Here is a 19,981-nt window from a genome sequence, read left to right on the forward strand (position 1 = left end):
CTCTCACTCTTTCCACTCTTCAGCTGGATCTTGGGATCTCAGTCCAGTGCTCTGATGTGGGTCATTGCGTCCGTTTCCATCTGTTGTTGGACAAAGGTTCTATGGTGATATTTAAGATAATCATCAATCTGACTACAGGGTAAGGCCAGTTCAGACACCCTCTCCTCTATTGCTTAGGGTTTTAGCCGGGGTCATCCCTGTGGGTTCTTGGGCATTTTTCTAGAGTGGGGATTCTTGCTAACTCCACAATGGCTCCCTCAATCAAGATATCTCTTTCCTTGCTCTCATATCTGTCCTTCTTATATCTCGACCATCCCATTCCCTCAATGTTCTCCTCAACCCCTTCTTCTCCCCTTCTTTCTACACCCTGCCACCCTCCCTGCTCTCAAATTTTTGTCTGATTTGAATTTCCAGGAGGATCTATGTATGTTTTTCTTTGGGTTCACCTTATTACTTAGCTTTTCTAGGATTGCGAACTATAGGCTCAATGTCCTTTATTTATGGCTAGAATCCACTAATGAGTGAATACATACAATATTCATTTTTTTGGGGGGGATCTGGGTTACATTACTCAGGATAGTGTTTTTTATTTCCATCCATTTGCATGCAAAATTCAAGATGTCATTGTGTTTTTTTACCGCTGAGTAGTACTGTAATGTGTAGATGCGCCACACTTTCTTTATCCATTCTTCAGTTGAGGGGCATCTAGGTTGTTTCCAGGTACTGGCTCTTACAAATAATGCTTCTATGAACATAGTTGAACAAATGCTTTTGTAGTAAGATTGGGCATCTCTTGGGTATATTCCCAAGAGTGGTATTGCTGGATCCTGAGGTAGATTGCTTCCCAATTTTATGAGAAACTGCCACACTGATTTCCAAAGTGGTTGCACAAGTTTGCATTCCCACCAGCAATGGATGAGTGTTCCCCTTACCCCACATCCTCTCCAGCATAGGTTATCATTGGTGTTTTTGGTTTTAGCCATTCTGACAGGAGTAAGATGGTATCTCAAAGTTGTTTTGATTTGCATTTCCCTCATAGCTAAGGAAGTTGAACATGTCCTTAAGTATCTTTTGGCCATTTGAAATTCTTCTGTTGAGAATTCTCTGTTAAGTTCAGTATCCCATTTTTTAATTGGGTTATTTAGAATTTTAACATCTAGTTTCTTCAGTTCTTTATATATTTTGGAGATTAGACCTTTTTTTGATGTGGGGTTGGTGAAGATCTTTTCCCATTCAGTAGGTTGCCCTTTTGTCTTAATGACTGTGTCCTTTGCTTTACAGAAGCTTCTCAGTTTCAGGAGGTCCCATTTATTCATTGTTGCTCTCATTGTCTGTGCTACTGGGGTTATACGTAGGAAGTGGTCTTCTGTGCCCATGTATTGCAGGCTACTTTTCACTTTCTCGTCTATCAGGTTCAGTGTGGTCAGATTTACATTAAGGTCTTTAATCCATTTGGACTTGAGTTTTGTGCATGGTGATAGATATGATGAATCTATTTTCATTTTTCTACAAGTTGACAACCAGTTATGACAGCACCATTCGCTAAAGATGTTTTTTTTCTTTCACTGTATAATTTTAGCTTCTTTGTCAAAAATCAGGTGTTCATAGTTTTGTGGATTAATATCCAGGTCTTCGATTTGATTCCATTCTTCAATGTCTCTGTTTTTAAGCCAATATCAAGCTGTTTTCATTACTGTAGCTTTGTAATAGAGTTTGAAGTCAGGGATGGTAATGCCTCTAGAAGTTCATTTATTGTATAGGATTGTTTTGGCTATCCTGGTTTTTTTGTTTTTCCATATAAAGTTGATTATTGTTTTTTCAAGGTCTGTGAAGAATTGTGTTGGGACTTTGATGGGGATTGCATTGAATCTATAGATTGCCTTTGGAAGAATTGTCATTTTTACTATGTTGATCTTACCAATCCAAGAGCATGGGAGATCCTTCCATTTTACGGTATCTTCTTCAATTTCTTTCTTCAAAGCCTTAAAGTTCTTGTCAAATAGATCTTTCACTTCCTGGATAGTGTTACCTCAAGACACTTTATGCTATTTATGGCTATCGTGAAAGGTGATGGTTCTCTGATTTCCCTCTGCTTCTTTATCCTTTGTGTATAGGAAGGCTACTGATACTTTTTGAGTTGATCTTGTATCCTGCCACATCAGTGAAGGTATTTGTCAGCTGTTGGAGTTATTTGCTAAAGTTTTTGGGGTTACTTATGGACACTATCATATCATCTGCAAATAACTAAAGTTTGACTTCTTCTTTTCCAATCTGAATCCCTTTGATCTCTGTATGTTGTCTTATTGCTATTGCTAAGGCTTCAAGAACTATGTTGAAGAGATATATAGAGAGCAGACAGCCTTGTCTTGTTCCCAATTTTAGTGGAATGGCTTTGAGTTTCTTTTCATTTAATTTGATGTTGATGTTAGTTGTCTGCTTGCTGTATGCTGCTTTTATTATATTTAGGTATGATCCTTGCATCCCTAATCTCTCCAAGACCTTTATCATGAAGGGGTGATGAATTTTGTCAAATGCTTTTTCTGCATCTAATGAAATGATCATATGGTTCTTTTTTTCAGTTTATCTATATGATGGATTAATTACATTGATAGATTTTTGTATGTTGAACCAGACCTGCATCTCTGGGATAAAGCCTACTTGGTCATGATGGATAATTTTTTTGATGTGTTCTTGAATTTGGTTTGCTAGAATTTTATTGAGAATTTTTGCATTCATGCTCATGAGTAAGATTGTCTTTCTTGCTTTCATTTATGATTTTGTTAATTTGGACGTTTTCTCTCTGCCTTTTGATTAGTTTGGATAAGGGTTTGCCAATATTGTTAATTTTCTCAAAGAACCAGCTGTTTGTTTCATTGATTTTTTGTATGGTTTTCTGTTTCTATTTTGTTGATTTCAGCCCTCAATTTGATTATTTTCTGTTTTCTCCTCCTCTTGGATGAGTCTGCTTCTTTTTTTTTGTAGAGCTTTCAGAAATGCTGTTAGGTCACTGATGTGAGGTTTCTCTATTCTCTTCATGTGAGCAACTAGAGCTATGAACTTTCCTCTTAGCCCTACTTTCATAGTGTCCCATATGTTTGAATAAGTTGTGCCTTCATTTTCATTGAATTCAAGTAGTGTTTTAATTTCTTTATTTCCTTCTTGACTCAGGGTTGGTTCAGTAGTTGACTGTTCAGTTTCTATGAGTTGATAGGCTTTCTGGGAGTAGTACTGTTGTTGAATTCTAACTTTATGGTGATCTGATAAAGCACAGTGGATTACTCCAATTTTTTGTATCTGTGGGTGTTTGCATTGTCACTGAGAATGTGAGAATGTGATCAATTTTAGAGAAGGTTCCATGAGGTGCTGAGAAGGTCTATTCTTTTTTGTTTGGGTAGAATGTTCTATAAATATCTGTTAAGTCCATTTGATTCATTACATCTGTTAGTTCTCTTATTTCTCTGTTAAGTTTCTGTCTGGTTGACTTGTCCATTGTTGAGAGAGGAGTGTTGAAATCTCTTACTACTAGTGTGTGGGGTTTGATGTATGATTTAAATTTCAGTAATGTTTCTTTTACAAATGTGGATGCTCTTGTATTAGGGGCATAGATATTTAGGATTGAGACTTCATCTTGATGAATTGTTCCTGTTATGAGTATAAAATGTCCTTCACCATCTCTTCTGATTGATTTTAGTTTGAAATCAATTTTGTTAGATATTAGGATAGCCACACCTACTTGTTTCTTAGGTCCATTTGATTTTAAAACTTTTCCCCAACCCTTTATTCTGAGGTAGTGTCTGTCTTTGAAGTTGAGGTGTGTTTCTTGTAAACAGCAGAGTGTTGGATCCTTTAGTATCTATTCTCTTAGCCTGTGCCTTTTTGTAGGTGAATTGAGTCCATTGATATTAAGCGATATTAATGACCAATGGTTGTTAGCTCTGCTTATCTTTTGCTAGTAGTGTTTGTGTGTTTCCCTTTTTTGGGTTATGCTGGTGGGGGGTTATCAGATGTCTGTGTTATTGTCGATGTAGTTAGCTTCCTTGGGTTGAGGTTTTCCTTCTAGTACTTTCTGTAAGACTGGATTTGTGGATATGTATTGTTTAAATCTGTTTTTGTCATTGAATATCTTGTTTTCTTCTTCAATGGTGAATGAAAGCTTTGCTGGGTATAGTAGTCTGGGCTTGTATCCATAGTCTCTTAGTGTCTGCAGCACATCTATGCAAGACCTTCTGGATCGTGGTTTCCATTGAGAAGTCAAGTGTAATTCTGATAGGTTTACCTTTATATGTCATTTGACTTTTTCCTTTGTAGTTGTTAATATTATTTCTTTATTCTGTATGTTTTGTGTTTTGATTATTATATTGCAAGGGGATTTTTTTGATCCAGTGTATTTGGTGTTCTGTAAGCTTCTTGTACCTTCATAGGGATATCCTTCTTTAGGTTGGGAAAGTTTTCTTCTATAATTTTGTTGAATACATTTTCTGTGCCTTTGAGCTGAAGTTCTTCTCCTTCTTCTACCCCTATTATTCTCAGGTTTGATCTTTCCTGAATGTTTTGTGTTAAGAACTTGTTATATTTAGTGTTTTCTTTGACCAATGTGTCTATTTCATCAATAGTTTCTTTAGCTCCTGAGATTCTTTCTTCTATCTCTTGTATTCTGTTGGTTATACTTGTCTCTGTAGCTTCTGTTTATTTACCCAGATTTTCCATTTCCAGGGTTCCTTCAGTTTGTATTTTCTTTATTACTTCAATTTCAATCTTCAAGTCTTAAACAGTTTCCTTCACCTGTTTGATTGCTTTTTCTTAGTTTACTTGGGTTTCTTTGAGGGATTTATTAATTTCTTCCAGCTTTCTGTTTTGCAGTAAGAGAGCGGTGAACTGCGTCCCACTACCTGGCTATCTTAGCCCTGAAATAATTACACAGAAACTGTATTCATTTAAACACTGCCTAGCCCTTAGATCTAGACTCTTACTGGCTAACTCTCACATCTTGATTCAACCCATTTTCATTAATGTGTATCGCCACTTGACTGTGGCTTACTGGCATGAGTCTAATCAGGGTCCATCTCAGGCAGGAGAATCATGGCATCTGCCACACTTCCCTTCTTCCCAGCATTCTGTTCTGTCTACTCTGCCTACTTAAGGGCTGCCCTATCAAAAGGCCAAGGCAGTCTCTTTATTCAACCAATGAAAGAGACACACAAACAGAAGAACCTCCCACACCGTTGTTGTTGGGGCCGATATTTATAGTATGGAGGGTGGTGGGACACAACTAGCTTAGCCCCAAAATAATTACACAGAAACTGTATTCATTTAAACACTGCCTGGCCCATTAGTTCTAGCCTCTTATTGGCTAACTCTTATGTCTTGATTCAACCCATTTCTAATAATTTGTGTAGAACCATGAAATCATGGCTTAACGGGAAAGATTCAGCACGTTTGACTTTGGCGGCTCTCTCTGCCTGCCTTCTTCCTCCAAGAATTCTGTTTTGTCTACCCCACCCACATAAGGGCTGCCCTATCAAAAGGCCAAGGCAGCTTCTTTATTCAACCAATGAAAACAACACAAATAGGGCAAAACCTCCTACACCACTGTTTGTCTTCTCCTCCTTTTCTTTAAGGGAGTTTTTCACTTCCTCTTTAAAGGTCTCCATCATTTTCATGAAGTTATGTTTAAAGTTGTTTTCTTATACATCTTCTGGGTTAGGATGATGAAGTCTTCCTGTTGTGTGTTCTCTGGGTTCTGGTGTTACCATGTTGCTTTTTAGGATGTTGAAGGAATTCTTGCTTTGGCACCTTCCCATCTTTTCTCCTAATGTCCACCAAGTATTGGTCTCCATGAGCTTGCAAGGAATGATGAATTGGAGGCGGGGTGGATTGATGGTTAGCAAATCAACTCCCTGCTGGCAGCTAGGAATGCCAAAGGGACCTGAGGAGGGGTCCCCCAGGCTTTTCTCCCATGTGGGGGTTTTAGGGAATAGGGGATCCAGGGCCACAGGGCCACTGCTATCTCACCTCTAATGTCCACCAAGTATTGGTCTCCATGGAGCTTGCAGGGAAGGGTGAGTTGGGGGTAGGGTAGATTGATGGCTAGGAAGTCAGCTCCCTGCTGGTGGCTAGGAATCAATAAGTCTCTTTCTTAACCTTAAACTCATTAATTCAGCTAGTCTGCTAGCTGGTGACTTTTAGGGATTCACCTGCCTGCATTTCCCAAGTACTAGGGGTTACAGGAGAGTTCCACTATATTTGCTTTTCTGGAATGCTAGGGATTCACACTCAGGTTCTCACCCTTCTACAAGTACTTTACCCACTGAGCCATCTCCCTATCTTCCGGATGTTGAAATTTTCTCACCCCTATCAACATTATCCCTTGGCGGCTTGGAATCACAAGATCTCAATTCAAAGGCTAGTATAGGATGCATATAAGTGTTTTTTTTTTTTATCACGGTCCCACACAGCATCAAAGCGTCATTGAAAGCCGGGGAAGCATTTGCACTTTGAGGTTTATTAGGTGAAGCGGTACTTCACCAAGACATGTGGTGCAGAATTTACCACAGAAGAAGTGGAAAAGGATCTGTTTCCTGGGCACGTACCCAGCAAATGTCTACTACAAGTCTTACTATCATTGCTTTAGGCATGTACCCAGCAAATGTCTACTACATGTCTTAGTATCATGGCATTAGGCATGTACCCAGCAAATGTCTGCTACATGTCTTAGTATCATGGAATTATACTTATGCACAAGGCATTTCCATTTCACTGATACAGAAGAACATTTTACACCATCAAGGTCTTTGCTGTGGTTATCTAACAGTAGTTCTTTTGCAGTTCTCTCCGAGAAAATTGAAAGGGAAATGTGCCAGTTTTATGTCTCTTGCCTTCTCAAGTCAGCCCTAGCACACCTCCTCTGTGGCATTCCTTGTCACTGATCTCAGTTATCTTCCTATGTCTTTCACAGCCAGGTTAAGTACTCCACTAACCATGCATTTTGTCTAGCATTTATTTGCATTGCCTTATTTTCTGTGTGGTGTGACATCAATCAGGGTCCTTCATTTCCATCTCCGTTTCTTCTTTTGTAAAATGGGAATTCAATTACAGACTACTAAATAATGGTTATAGTAAAACAATGAAAGCATCTGAGTGTAATGCCTGATATTGGAAAACTTGCCAAAGTGATTGTATTATTTCACATCTGCTTTTCACCATGAACCACACATCTTACTTTTTATCTTATTGTGGACATACAGGGTTTGTAGTTTGTCAACACTGTCCCTGAGTAGAAACCTGACCATGACACTTGATTTTACATCTCGGTTCATTTATAGAAATTATTATGACTTTAAAATAAATGTGCTTTGAAAATACAAAGAAAAAACATTAACAGCATCCATCCTTTTCAAGTTATCACTCACAGAAAATCAAATCTCTCCACAGGCCTTCTGGGGTACACTAAAGAAGAAGTGGTGTAAGTTCCTATCTTATCATGAAACTGTTATCTCAAGGAAAATTAAGGCTCCACGTTGTTCAGCCAGTACATCTTCCATCAGGGCTGCTCATATTTTTTATCCTGAAGTCTATCTCATCTCTAAAACCTGCCCGACTTCCAATTTACCAAAGGAAGCCTTTTATAGCTGCTTGGAATGCACCAACAGATCTGTGTTTGATAAAATATAATTTCACACTGAATTTGAAAATGTTTCAGATGATTGGAAGCCCTCGACTCAAAGATGGGGAGCAAAATGTTACTATATTTTATGCCAACAAGTTGGGATATTACCCATGGTATACATCAAGAGGGGTCCCCATCAATGGGGGTCTTCCACAAAACACAAGCTTACAATTACATCTGAAAAAGGCTGCCCAGGATATTAACTATTACATCCCTGGTGAAAACTTCAGTGGACTTGCTGTTATAGACTGGGAATATTGGCGCCCACAGTGGGCCCGGAACTGGGATGCAAAGGATATCTACAGACAAAAGTCAAGAATACTTATTTCTGATATGAAAAAGAACATATCAGATGCTGATATTGAAAATGTAGCCAAAGCAACTTTTGAGAAAAGTGCAAAAGCTTTCATGGAGGAAACTATCCAATTGGGAATCAGGAGTCGACCCAAAGGCCTTTGGGGTTATTATTTATATCCTGATTGCCACAATTATAATTTTTATGATGCAAACTATACTGGATCATGCCCAGAAGAGGAAGTTCTACGGAATGATGAGCTATCTTGGCTCTGGAACAGCAGTACTTCTCTGTATCCTGCTATTAGTATCAAGAAATCCTTGAAAGACAGTGAACGTACTTTGCACTTCTCTCAATTTCGGGTATATGAATCAATGAGGATCTCTACCATGACATCACATGATTATGCTCTACCTGTATTCACCTACACACGACTGGCCTACAGAGATGAACCTCTGCTCTTTCTTTCTAGGGTAAGACTTTCCTTGCCTCATGGTGGAGGATTTCAGCTGCATCTCTAAAAGATAAATTTTCTTCTTAATTATGCCTAGCATCTTATTCTTTCTAGAGTGCTGGTCTGCTTAGACTCTTTCTTTATGCAACTAAATTTTGTTATCTTGTTTGTTAACACTGTTTTTAAAGGACACACTAAGGTGTGAAAGAGCTAACATATGAGGCTAGTAGCTACTGAATTCCCTGTCACTGGCTGTTGTGGAATATTATTGGAACAGAATGTGCTTAGCAAGCTAAGAAATTAGAGTGCATTTTGAACACAGAATGAAAGACATCCCTGCTTCTGGCTCATCATTTTAAATACAAAGAGAGGAGAATTTGTTTTCTTTTAAGTATGTAATAGCAGCTTTTACTAAGTAAGCTATATTTATACCTGTAATGGTTTAAAATTATAGTTAATTTAAAAGCAATTTTAAAGTATGAAACAATCATAAATTTGCGGAGCCATCTTAGACCTAGTTGCTTCTCTGAAAACTGTTCATGGAAAACTGGTAGAGTGGTGTGAGCTTGTACATTCAATGGTAACCATGAGTAGCTTCACAACCTGGGTTAATGCTCTGAGAGAACTGTCTTTGTACCTCTTTATATTTTCACCCAAGATATATATGTTGCCAGAGATCTCATCTGTTCCAGGATGAGTAACCTTTAAACTTGGCCAGCTTTCAGTCTGATTTTCTCTTCCTTTGATGCCCTAGCCATTTAAACAGAAACTTCCAAGACAAAGAGTGGATTTGGGTACTAATGTGTATATGTTTTTGTGCACCAAGAAAACTTGCAACCTGTTTCAGCCATTGTTTCATAAAATGCAATAGTATTTTAGCATTTTACTTGCCTCCAAGGGTTTAAGATATTTCAACAGAGGTGCTTCTTCTCAGTCTTCAATTATAAATATCAGTGGACCAGATGGCTAAAAGGCAAGAGATTCTCTGAGTGCTTGACATCCTCAAGTGAATGTGTAGAAAGCACTCCAGTCTGGGCTTTACCATGCATGCCCATTTGAAGGAGAAGAAGGAGCACAGCGGTGGGAGGTGTGGAAATTCTGTGGCTTTATCAATATCCAGAAGGTGAAAGCCTTCACAATGGGCTGAGACTCATCCTACCCATAAAAGTCATCTGTGAATACTGAATTGAGAATGGCAAGAGATCTTTGCTGGGAGGTTTGAAAAAGCTATCTAAAATTTTACAGGATAATACTGACTCTGGCAATGGAAAGTAAAACAGCATATATATGTATATATGGTATATATATATATATATATGTATATATATATACACACATGTGGTATATACACACATACATCAGAAAGACTGTTTTAACTTTCTCTCTTTGTATATATATTTGTATATTTAGCTTCCTAATGTTCCTTTCTTCAGTGATGATTAATTTATTTTTGAAAATAAAAACCTAAGATTTAGAGGAACAATGCTCATCTAGAAAAGCAAATTTAGTGTGTTGGTTCATTCTGTGCACTGCACATGGCTTGGGTCACCTTTGTTTTTATAGCAATAGTTCAGAAGTGCTACTCTTTCCTCTCAGGAAAGTAGCACCAGCACTTGGGACTCTTCTCATTCTGGGAGGGCAGCTTTGTGACTGAAAACATCAGCATACACACCACTGCACTCAATCTACCACAAAAATCTGCTCACAATTTAAAAAATGTGATGTTCGTCTACTTCAAATTCTGAATGAACATGAGGGGCTTCCGTTTCTTTCTCAAATATGTCTACAGTTTAGAATGCATGCATGTATACAGTTGGAGATGGTAGCAAATCTCTGACCCTTCCCAGAACCCAGTGTCTCAGTTCTTAACACAGAAACAGGGGGTGAAGACACTATCGCTACCCCACTGATCTAACAAAAGTATGATAAAAACCAAATGAGAAAAGGTGTGTGAAAATTTGAATCCCTTTAGAAATACATATGGAGTAGCTGTCAGGCTAAAACAAGTTTCAAAGCCTTGAAGCACTTAGCCATGGACTCCCTAAGAATCCCAGGCAGCAGCCATAGCTTGGGGGAAATAATACAGAGGCAGCACCATCTCATTCCACCAGGAAGACGGCTAGTACCACCAACATGTAAATTCAATCTAGACATAATGTGATGTTACGCTTTATAGAAACAATGAAAAGTGTTTCTGTGGGTGAAGATTTAAATGTTTCTCTGTGAGTAATTAGTTTCTCTGGCAACATACAAGGTGAGTTCTTTAGTGACTGTTTTTCCATTATGTCTCCCACTAGTAGATTATTTTCTAGCATAAATTCTGGTAAGCACCAGGGACCCAAAACCAAGTATGGAGGAAGACTCTTTTAGGCATCCTTTCCTCTACTTCCCCCCTTACATACATACAATGTAGTCTGATTATATCCACCTTCCATGTTGTCCCTCAACTCTCCCTGATGGTCTCTATTATACTTATCCCTTTCATTTCAAGTCCCTCCCTTTTTTTAAGTCAAGTTAGTGGTACCTGGTTTTACATGGCTATCCCCTGGAGCATGAGCAACTTACTAGCGGCCACACTCTCCAAGAAAACAAGATGTCCTTCGTATCTAAAAACCACTAACTGTCAACAGCTCCTAAGCTAGGAGTGGAACCACATGAGCTCCCTGGCCCCAATCAGCCTGGAATTTTAACTAGTTTGATCTTATGCAGGAAACCATACCTGTTGTGAGTTCACACGTTCAATAAATACACCATGTAGAGGAGGCAGCATTTCCACCCATTCCTTCTCACCTATCAGCTCGTGCCTTCTTTCTGTCCCCAGTAGCTTGATGCTACCTGAATGTTCGAATGATAGAGGGTGTGCAGATCTGACATAATGTCCCAATTAGAGCCGAGCACTCGTAGACTTTTATTCTCGGCACTTTAAGCAGTCATGAGTTTGTCTAATCCACTGTTCACTGCAAAAACAAACTTCTGTGACCAAAGTTATAAGTAGCACATGTTTGTGGATATAATAAATACAAGTGAAAAAAATAAAAGTTTGACAATATGATCACTTAGCAAATTGCAGTGCTTGGTTTCTCTCGAGGACCTATGACCTTCTCAGTCACAGACCTTTGATTAGGTTTACATTACTATACCTGATTTCCCTCTTGTTGAGTAGGCTACAAATCCAAGCACACACACACACACACACACACACACACACACACACAAATAATGTCACAACCTTCTAACAGTTGTGACATTATGGTAGCATTGGGCACATCTTGCCAGGGTAGTCAGTATTGTAGCAATGTCACCCAGTACTGAGATGGGTAAGACCATTGATATTTTTTTCTTCTCCAGTAGCCTGCATGCCATTTTGTCACTAAGAAAGTTAGCTAGCATGGATGGAGGACGTTTTCTGATTAATTCCAGATTGGTTTTTTTTCTTTGTCCAGCAAACAAAGTACTCATTAACTTCTGAAACACTGATTTGAATTTGAAAATCATGGGCAAAAACAGAGGCTTTGCTACAGCCGCTTTGTTCCTTTGCTTCTATGTTCATGTGACGCCATGCTTGAGGCTTCAACTCTTAGCTGGTCCCTGTACACTCCCAGAGGTGTCCTCTCAATGGCTTCCTTAGTGCCTTCATTTTTCTGATCCTCAGATCATATCTGGTCTGTGATTCAATTACCACCTTGAACTCTGCCAGATGACAGTGAACTAAAAAGACGCTAACATTTTTTTTTAAATAATATTGCCCCTTTGTTTTTTGTCAAGATGCTCTTGAAGACTAGTTATGTCTTTTATCTATCCCAATAAATGCCCTTTCATAATGATACTAAAGGAATGACATACTTAAAATAAACTAATATAACCTTAGATGATATGGCTGTCATGACATATATCTGTAGCTTCCATATTTAGTGAATATAAATCAATGACATAAACACAAGATATAAATGCTATGTCCCATTCCTCTTTTGATAACACCACCTTAATCCTAAACAGGCTCTTGGAGACTTCCTTATGACCACACGCTGTGATTGTCTTCTTGCTGGTCTTAAGGTTCTTTCAAAGTCAGTGGTCTGAGTTTTTCTTCCTTATGCATTTGAGTCAACAGTTGTACATCCTGCAGTCTGCAATCTGAGCACTACATAGGTAATTCTCCTTCTAATCACCAGCCTGTTGACAATTTTCAAAATCCTCTTAAGTATATCATCTCCTTTGAGCCCCAAAGAACCCCCTTCCACTCTTTCTGTTTTGTGGGCTGTCTGCTATTATGGTCTTGGAGAACAGAAATGGATATGAACCAGAGAGGTAAGTCAATTCAAACCTAAGTCTCTCTTTACATTTCAAATGTCTCCAGAAAAATGTTCGTAAAAGTCTGTTTTAAGATAGACATTGTAAAATTGTTAATTTGAACGATGGACTATAGACGTGTCAGGAGAAGATAAATTCCTCAGGTATTGATATGATAAAGTAGGCAAAATAAAGATAGTTTGATTTTTTTTTTGCTTGTTTTTTCCTCCAACCCACCATTTTCTATTACTTAACTTACGGGAATTTATCTTTGGAGTAAAAGGTAAGTGTTTAGCAACTTTCATTAGAGGGAGAATGTATTATAATTTAATAAGCTAGGAAACCAGCAGTATGTGCCTAAGTCTTAATTCCCCCTATGTTCCCTTTGTCCACAGTCATCTCTGGCACTAAGGTAATCTTTGAATGATAAAACATCAATTTTTACTTCTGAAACCTCCATTTCATTTATTTTAGCCATATTGGGAGAAATCCTTGTGGATTTGTCACTGCTTAGATGAATCATACATAGATAAAACCCATTATATCCAGTACTTAGAAATTAAATATAGAGCGTTTCAGGGGCCAAATATAAAGAATGGACAAAGTCAGAGCCTGGAGACACTAAGCGCTGTACCCTTGCCTGGTTCTGTGTTCAAAAGGACACAAGGTTGTAGTAGGAGCTGCAGGCTGTGTTCTGCCGCCTGGCTCCTGGCCACCGGCTAGCTTTATACCCGAAATAACAACACACAAACTGTATTCATATAAACACTGCTTGGCCCATTTCTATTAATGTTTGTAGCACCACAAGGTGCGCTTACCAGGAAGATTCTAGCCTACGTCCATCCTGGGTCAGAGCTTCATCGCATCTGCCTCAGAGAGGAGAGCTATGGAGTCTGAGCTCACTTCCTCTTCCTCCCAGCATTCTGTTCTGCCTACTCCACCTACCTAAGGGATGGCCTATCAAATGGGCCGAGGCAGTTTGTTTATTAACCAATGACCTTCCTCCATCACAAGGTCACCTGAGGGACTACTGTACTTGTGAAGCTCCGCAGAGGTCAGAGGTCAGTAGTAGATTAGAGCTAAAAGGCTTGCCTCAGAAAAAGGGAATTCTTTGGGTTCTGTTTATGTATTTATACATATGGTTAGCTTCTGAGCAAATATCCCCAGTCAATTTCAAATAAACAAACTTTTGGTGGCTATTTATATACTAATTGTTTAAAAAGTAATATCCTGCCTATTAAGATGTAGTATTTTTTAAATATACACTTTGTTTACCTTTCTCTAATACATTACATCCCTATATCAATTTTGCCTCCGTCCTCTTCTCCCAATTCCTTCCCCCAACCTCCCATCTCTCCCAGAGCCACTCCTCCTTTCCCTTCAGAAAAGAGCAGACCTCCCAGGGAAATCAACCAATAAGACTAGGTACCTTCCCTCATGCTAAGGCTGGATGAAGCAACCCAGTAGGAGAAAAGGATCCCAAAAGGAGGCAAAAGAATCAGAGACAGGCCCTCTCCCATTTTTTTTTTTTTAGTTTTACAAGAAGACCAAGCTACACAATCATATCATATATGGAGAGGGTCTAGGTCAGACCCGGGCATGCTCCCTGGTTGTTGATTCAGTCCCTGTGAGCTCTCATGAGTGTTGTGTAGTTGATTCTGTGGGTTTTCTTGGGTAGTACGTGCTTTTAATCTTAGAATTTAGAGGCAAAGGCAGGAGGATCTCTATGAGTTTGAGTTCAGCCTGATCTATATGGTGAGTTCCGGAGCAGTGAAAGTGAAGATTACTCAGTGAGACTCTGCCTAAACACACACACACACACACACACACACACACACACACACACACACACACATGCAAGCACACTGTTGTATATGATCAGAGGATGTGGTTCTGAGCATCAGTCCATTTCACATGTATGTCACTCAGGGATGATATCTAGGATGTATTTGGGCTCAGCCTGAAATCTTAATTCCTGGTAAGGGGATACATACATCTTCCAATGACTAATTAACTTTGTTCTCTCCCATCTAGCAAGATCTAATAAGTACCATAGGAGAAAGTGCCGCGCTGGGAGCTGCAGGCTTTGTCATTTGGGGAGACATGAATTTAACTGCATCTGTGGTAAGTCAGTACCTCCAGGGTATACTGTTCCGCTTTCCTGTAGAGATCACCCCAATCAAAACTCTCAGGATTCCCACAGCAAGCCAGATTTAGGGTAAAAGCAGAAAATCAGTACTTAGTACTTAGATAAGGCTAAAAATAATAAAAAGACAGTAATCATAACGCTGATATTTGTTTGATGTTTATCATGTATTAAGACAGGTTTTCTGTGTGTTTTGGATCTGCTCACTTACTGGCCATGTCGGCTAATGACTATTCTCTTCAACTATAGACAAGGAGATAAGGTGGGGGGCGGGGAATCAAGGAGGTCATTAGGTGTTCAGGCTACTTTGTAGTAGAACTGTTATTAATGACCACAGATCTCTGAGACTGGATCCCTTGCCTTGACCTACTACAGGAAATAGTGCATCCTACCTGGAGAGCTAGAAAAAAGATGCTAACTTTTAAACCTTCCTATTGAAAGTATTTTCCCTTGGAGAGTAGCCAGCTGGAAATTGATAGCCTTTAAAACAAGATTAAGATATATTTTTAAGTTTTTCCCCAGCTGAAACAGCATTTATTTGAAGAACTCTTCTGACTCTCCTTAAGCCACATTAATTGCAGTCTCTTATTTATCTCCAGTTGTTCTTCATTTCACTTGTCCTAAGCATTACTATAACACGTTTAACCCAGACTTGTCAAGATTGTATCCTTTAAATCTGGGTTACATTGAAAAAATAAGTCTATGTTAATTTTATTTTCGAACTTTACTGGCTCAATTTGTTACTATTGAGACAATGTTCATGAAAGTATTTGTAACCATGCTCACTGTATTAGTCAGGATTCTCTAGACTCTCTAGAGTCTAGAGGGAGAGAACCTATAGGATGAATATATATCCAATAGTCCAAATCTATTTATATTTACATACATAAAGGGGATTTATTAGAGTGGCTTGTAGGCTGTGCTCTAGCTAGTCCACCAATGACTGTCTACCAACAGAAAGTTCAAGGAAACCCTGACTACTCTTAGGACTGAAGAGGGAGGGGGAGAGGGAGTAGGGGGAGTGGGAGGGAAATGGGAGGAGGTGGAAAGTTTTAATAAATAAATAAATTAATTAAAAAAAGAATTCAGGAGTTATTCAGTCCATGAAGCTGGATGTCTCAGCTTGTCTTCAGTATATGCCTGAATCCTGAAGGAGTAGGCTCTAATTCGTGTGAAGGGGTGGGCTTTCCAGTGAGAGCAAACAGGCAAAGCTTGGCTTCATTTTCCATGTCCTTTATCTAGGCTGCCAGAAAGTGGTCCCGATTAAAGGTGGATCTTCCCACCTCAAAGATCCAGATTAGAAGTGGTTCTTCCCACTTCAAAAGATTTAATTAAGAAAAAAAATCCCCCACAGTTGCGTGCCCAGACATTTGAGTTTTAGCTAATTGCTGACATACAAAAGAGTTTCACAATAGCCCGGAATGGAGTATCAGAGAGGTTTATTTATTTAGGGATAAACTCACAGAAAGAGTAGCGATCCACAGTTGTCTGTGTGTGCTGGGAACTGGAACTGAATCCAGCAGCCAAGAGGCCCGTGCATGCTTTTCCCCTGCATTTATAACACATGAGACCACGTCCAAAGTGAGCCGGTTTCTTAAAGGCTATTGGCTGAAGGAGTTCCCACAGCAGTTAATTCCAGATGTAGCCAAGTTGATATTGAAGAATAGCTATCACGCACATCTATGAGCATATTCAGAGAGCCACAGGTTTAGCTGCTGACTCACGAGGAAGTGTTTCATCAGGAAATAGTATACACAACCTCGGTGACTTCTATGTGCAACACGTACTAGAAAACAGTGTTCCCAGCTTTCCTGTACCTGGTTGTGTGTAGGAGTAGACCCTGCAACAGGTTATGTTTAAGTATAAGTAACCGAGAAGTCCAGAATGCTCTAGGGTCAACAGTAAGTCTGAACTTGATGACTTGGATTTTCTTCTTTTTTTTCCCCACTGCTTTTTTTTTTATTTTTCCATTCAAAAATTTCCACTTCCTCCTCTCCTCCCATACCCCTCCCGCTCCCCCACACACCCACCTCCCTCCCCATCCAGTCTTAAGAGATGGCAGGGTACCCTGCCCTGTGGGAAGCCCGAGGCCCTCCCCACGCCATCCAGGCCTAGGAAGGTGTGCATCCAAATAGACTAGGGTCCCAAAAAAGCCAGTACATGCGGTAGAAACAAGTCCCGGTGCCATTATCAATGGCTTCTCAGTCCGCCCCCATTGTCAGCCACATTCAGAGAGTCCGGTTTGATCACATGATCGTTCAGTCCCAGACCAGCTGGATTTGGTGAGCTCCCATTAGATCAGTCACACTGTCTCAGTGGGTGGACCAACCCCTCGCGGTCCTGACTTCCTTGCTCATCTTCTCCCTCCTTCTGTTCTTCAACTGGACCATGGGGGCTCAGTCCAGTATTCTGATGTGGGTCTCTGTCTCTATCTCTATCCATCGCTGGACGAAGGTTCTACGGTGGTATTTGAGATATTCATCAGTGTGACTATGGGACAAGGCCAGTTCAGGCACCCTCTCCTCTGCTGTCCAAGGACCTAGCAGGGGAACTCAACCAGAAAGAACAACTCAGCCCTGAGAGGCAGCCCGGCGGCAGCTCTGGTGTGGATTCTGCTTTGTTTGTGTTTCTTTCTTTCTCTCGCTGCTCATTCATTGCCTTGCGAGCTAGAAGGAAAAGGAAAAGATGCATGAATTGAAGAAAAGCAAGAACCTCCATGTTGACTCCGGCTGGTTTGCTGACTCAGTTACTCTGCCTTACTGTTACATCTCCTGCCTCTAGGGCCTTTCTCACTTCTGAGATGAGACCTTTGGGCTATAGTAGAGTCCACGAGTTTACCCACTAGGACAAAGCCATCTAGTTTTAGCCCAGTCTAAAGAGCTGCCTTCTGGGTCGAAAATATCTGATCGAATTGTTTTCATGCTTTCCCAGGAGAACTGTACGAAGGTCAACCGCTTTGTGAATTCGGATTTTGGGAAATACATAATCAATGTGACCAGAGCAGTTGAGGTATGCAGTCATCACCTTTGCAAGAATAATGGGAGGTGCATACGGAAGACGTGGAAAGCACCTCATTACCTCCACTTGAACCCTGACAGTTATCACATAGAAGCCTCTGAGGAGGGAGAGTTCATAGTGAAGGGAAGAGCATCAGAGGCGGACCTAGCTGGGATGGCGGAGAACTTCCTGTGCCACTGTTATCAGGGATATGAAGGGGCTGATTGTAGAGAAACGAAAGAACCTGATAGCGGCTCTGGGGTCTCCCCTTTCTCTATCTCAGTAATAACACTGTGTCTGCTTGTTCTAGCAGGTTATCAAAGCATTCGGCTGTGACATAATTGAGTTTAAATGAAATTGTGTCCTCAAGTAGAGTGTTAGGGAACAGATGAATTCCACAGTTGTTCTCTTAAGGGTTCCTCTGAGAGGTGTTGTAAGTCAACATATGTGTCACAGCATAAATAGCCACATATTACTTTATTTGCTACACTTCGGTTAGAAACCAGATCTAAGAGATCAAAGTCATGCACATTTTTTTCTTACTTGAAGATTTAAATTGTATTTCAATCAGATTTCATTCTTCTTCTAAATGTACATACAGGATGATACACATGAATATTAAGCTTATTGATTTCAAGGAAATTTTCTAGATAGCAATTTATTTCAGGAACGACTACTAAGTAGTCAACGTGATTCAACAGATGGGGTCACCCCCATCATGACCTGGTTAAGTAGGTCATCAGAGAAGACTAAATTCAGGGTTTCTGTGCCAGCCACCTTCTCCTGTACCTGCTTCCCCACTGAGCTTACTGAGGACAGTGTCAGCCAGGCTTCACCTGTGTCTGCTTCCCTGCTGAACTCATGGAAGACCTGTGGTGTGTTTCAACTGTTCCCACCTCACAACAGAGGCCTCTCTCAACTATCATCTTCCTTCACAGTCTGTATATTGCAGAAAGCTTGTCCAGGCTGAGAGTGTGCTGGATCTAAAAGCTCGAGCCATGTTGATAAAATGCAGCTGGTGACTTTTGAAAGTGAAATTGTTCGGATGAAAGAGATTTAATAAACGACACTTGAAAGGTGCTGTTGGAGAGAACATCTATAAGAAAAACTAGCTACTTTTGTCTCCCCTTGCTCCCCATATGAATTTGGAGTAGTAAATTTGGATTTAGAATCACTTTAAACCTGATTTGAATTATGTTTTTACTATTTCTGTGGTGGTATAAATCTTAGCAAGTTTTTTGTATTCCCCTTTATCATCTGAAATTTGATAATATAATTTTCACCTTAGCAAATTATTCTTGGGATTAAATACAACAGCCTACTTTGCACTCTTAGATTTTTGGTATGTGCAGCTGCCCAGGATAATCTCGTGCTCACCAAAACAATAGAAAAGGTAATGATAAAAGAGTCAAGCTATTTCCTTTTGTAGCCAGGGACCATTTATAACCACTTATTCACTGTGGTGTGGTCTTGAGAGACACTCTCACGGGACTGGATTTTCTTATCATAATGATAATTTAACAGGAAGAGAAATGTAAGAAAGATACGATGTTGATAAAGAAGGAATGAAAGGTTGGGCAATGGTGGCACAATACTTTAATCCCAGCACTCAATTAGGCAGAGGCAGGTGGGTCTCTGTGAGTTTGAGGCTAGCTTGGTCTATAGAGTGAATTCTAGAAAGCCAGAGATATACAGAGAAACCTTATCTCCAAAAACCAAAAAATAATTTAAAAAAAAGATTGAAATTTGATGTCTCTCTCTTAGGTGGTGCACATCTTTAATCCTGGGGAGGCAGAAGCAAGCAGATTTCTCTGAGTCTGAGGCTAGTGTGGTCTTCTAGAGCTAGTTCCAGAAGAGCCAGGACTACACAGGAAAATCCAGTCTCAAAAACCAAAACTAAGTAAACAAACAAAAACAAAAAGTTCAACTCAGGATCCTTGCTTGTCAGAGATTAAGGCACTGAGAAAGTTAATTCTGAAATGTATGATACAAAGTTTTCATAATACTGTGAATGAGAAGTATGATTACATAATAGATTATTTAAAAATTAATCAAAGATAATGTGAATAGCAATATAGAACATTTACAAAATTGAAAGGATAACCACAGAAATTACTAATATACTATACACTGGTA

At 39.6% G+C, this 19,981-nt stretch overlaps 1 protein-coding gene across 1 annotated transcript; it reads left to right on the forward strand.

The window, feature by feature from the left end:
• The first annotated feature begins 7,480 nt into the window (after window positions 1-7,480).
• Hyal4 (hyaluronidase 4) lies at window positions 7,481-18,181 on the forward strand. Its single transcript, XM_075953928.1, has 3 exons — window positions 7,481-8,434; window positions 14,737-14,826; window positions 17,780-18,181. The coding sequence occupies exons 1-3, from the start codon at window positions 7,481-7,483 to the stop codon at window positions 18,179-18,181; spliced, it is 1,446 nt and encodes a 481-aa protein (XP_075810043.1).
• Window positions 18,182-19,981: the final 1,800 nt, after the last annotated feature.

The sequence above is a fragment of the Microtus pennsylvanicus genome, chromosome 19 (assembly GCF_037038515.1).
Source record: "Microtus pennsylvanicus isolate mMicPen1 chromosome 19, mMicPen1.hap1, whole genome shotgun sequence".
NCBI lineage: Eukaryota > Metazoa > Chordata > Mammalia > Rodentia > Cricetidae > Microtus > Microtus pennsylvanicus.

Excerpts from the sequence above, each read along its gene's own strand:
- Hyal4 (XM_075953928.1), top strand. The coding sequence starts at position 7,481 with ATGAAACTGTTATCTCAAGGAAAATTAAGGCTCCACGTTGTTCAGCCA. Across the intron at positions 8,435-14,736 it reads CTCTGCTCTTTCTTTCTAGG|CAAGATCTAATAAGTACCAT; the intron begins GTAAGACTTTCC and ends TCTCCCATCTAG. Across the intron at positions 14,827-17,779 it reads TGAATTTAACTGCATCTGTG|GAGAACTGTACGAAGGTCAA; the intron begins GTAAGTCAGTAC and ends ATGCTTTCCCAG.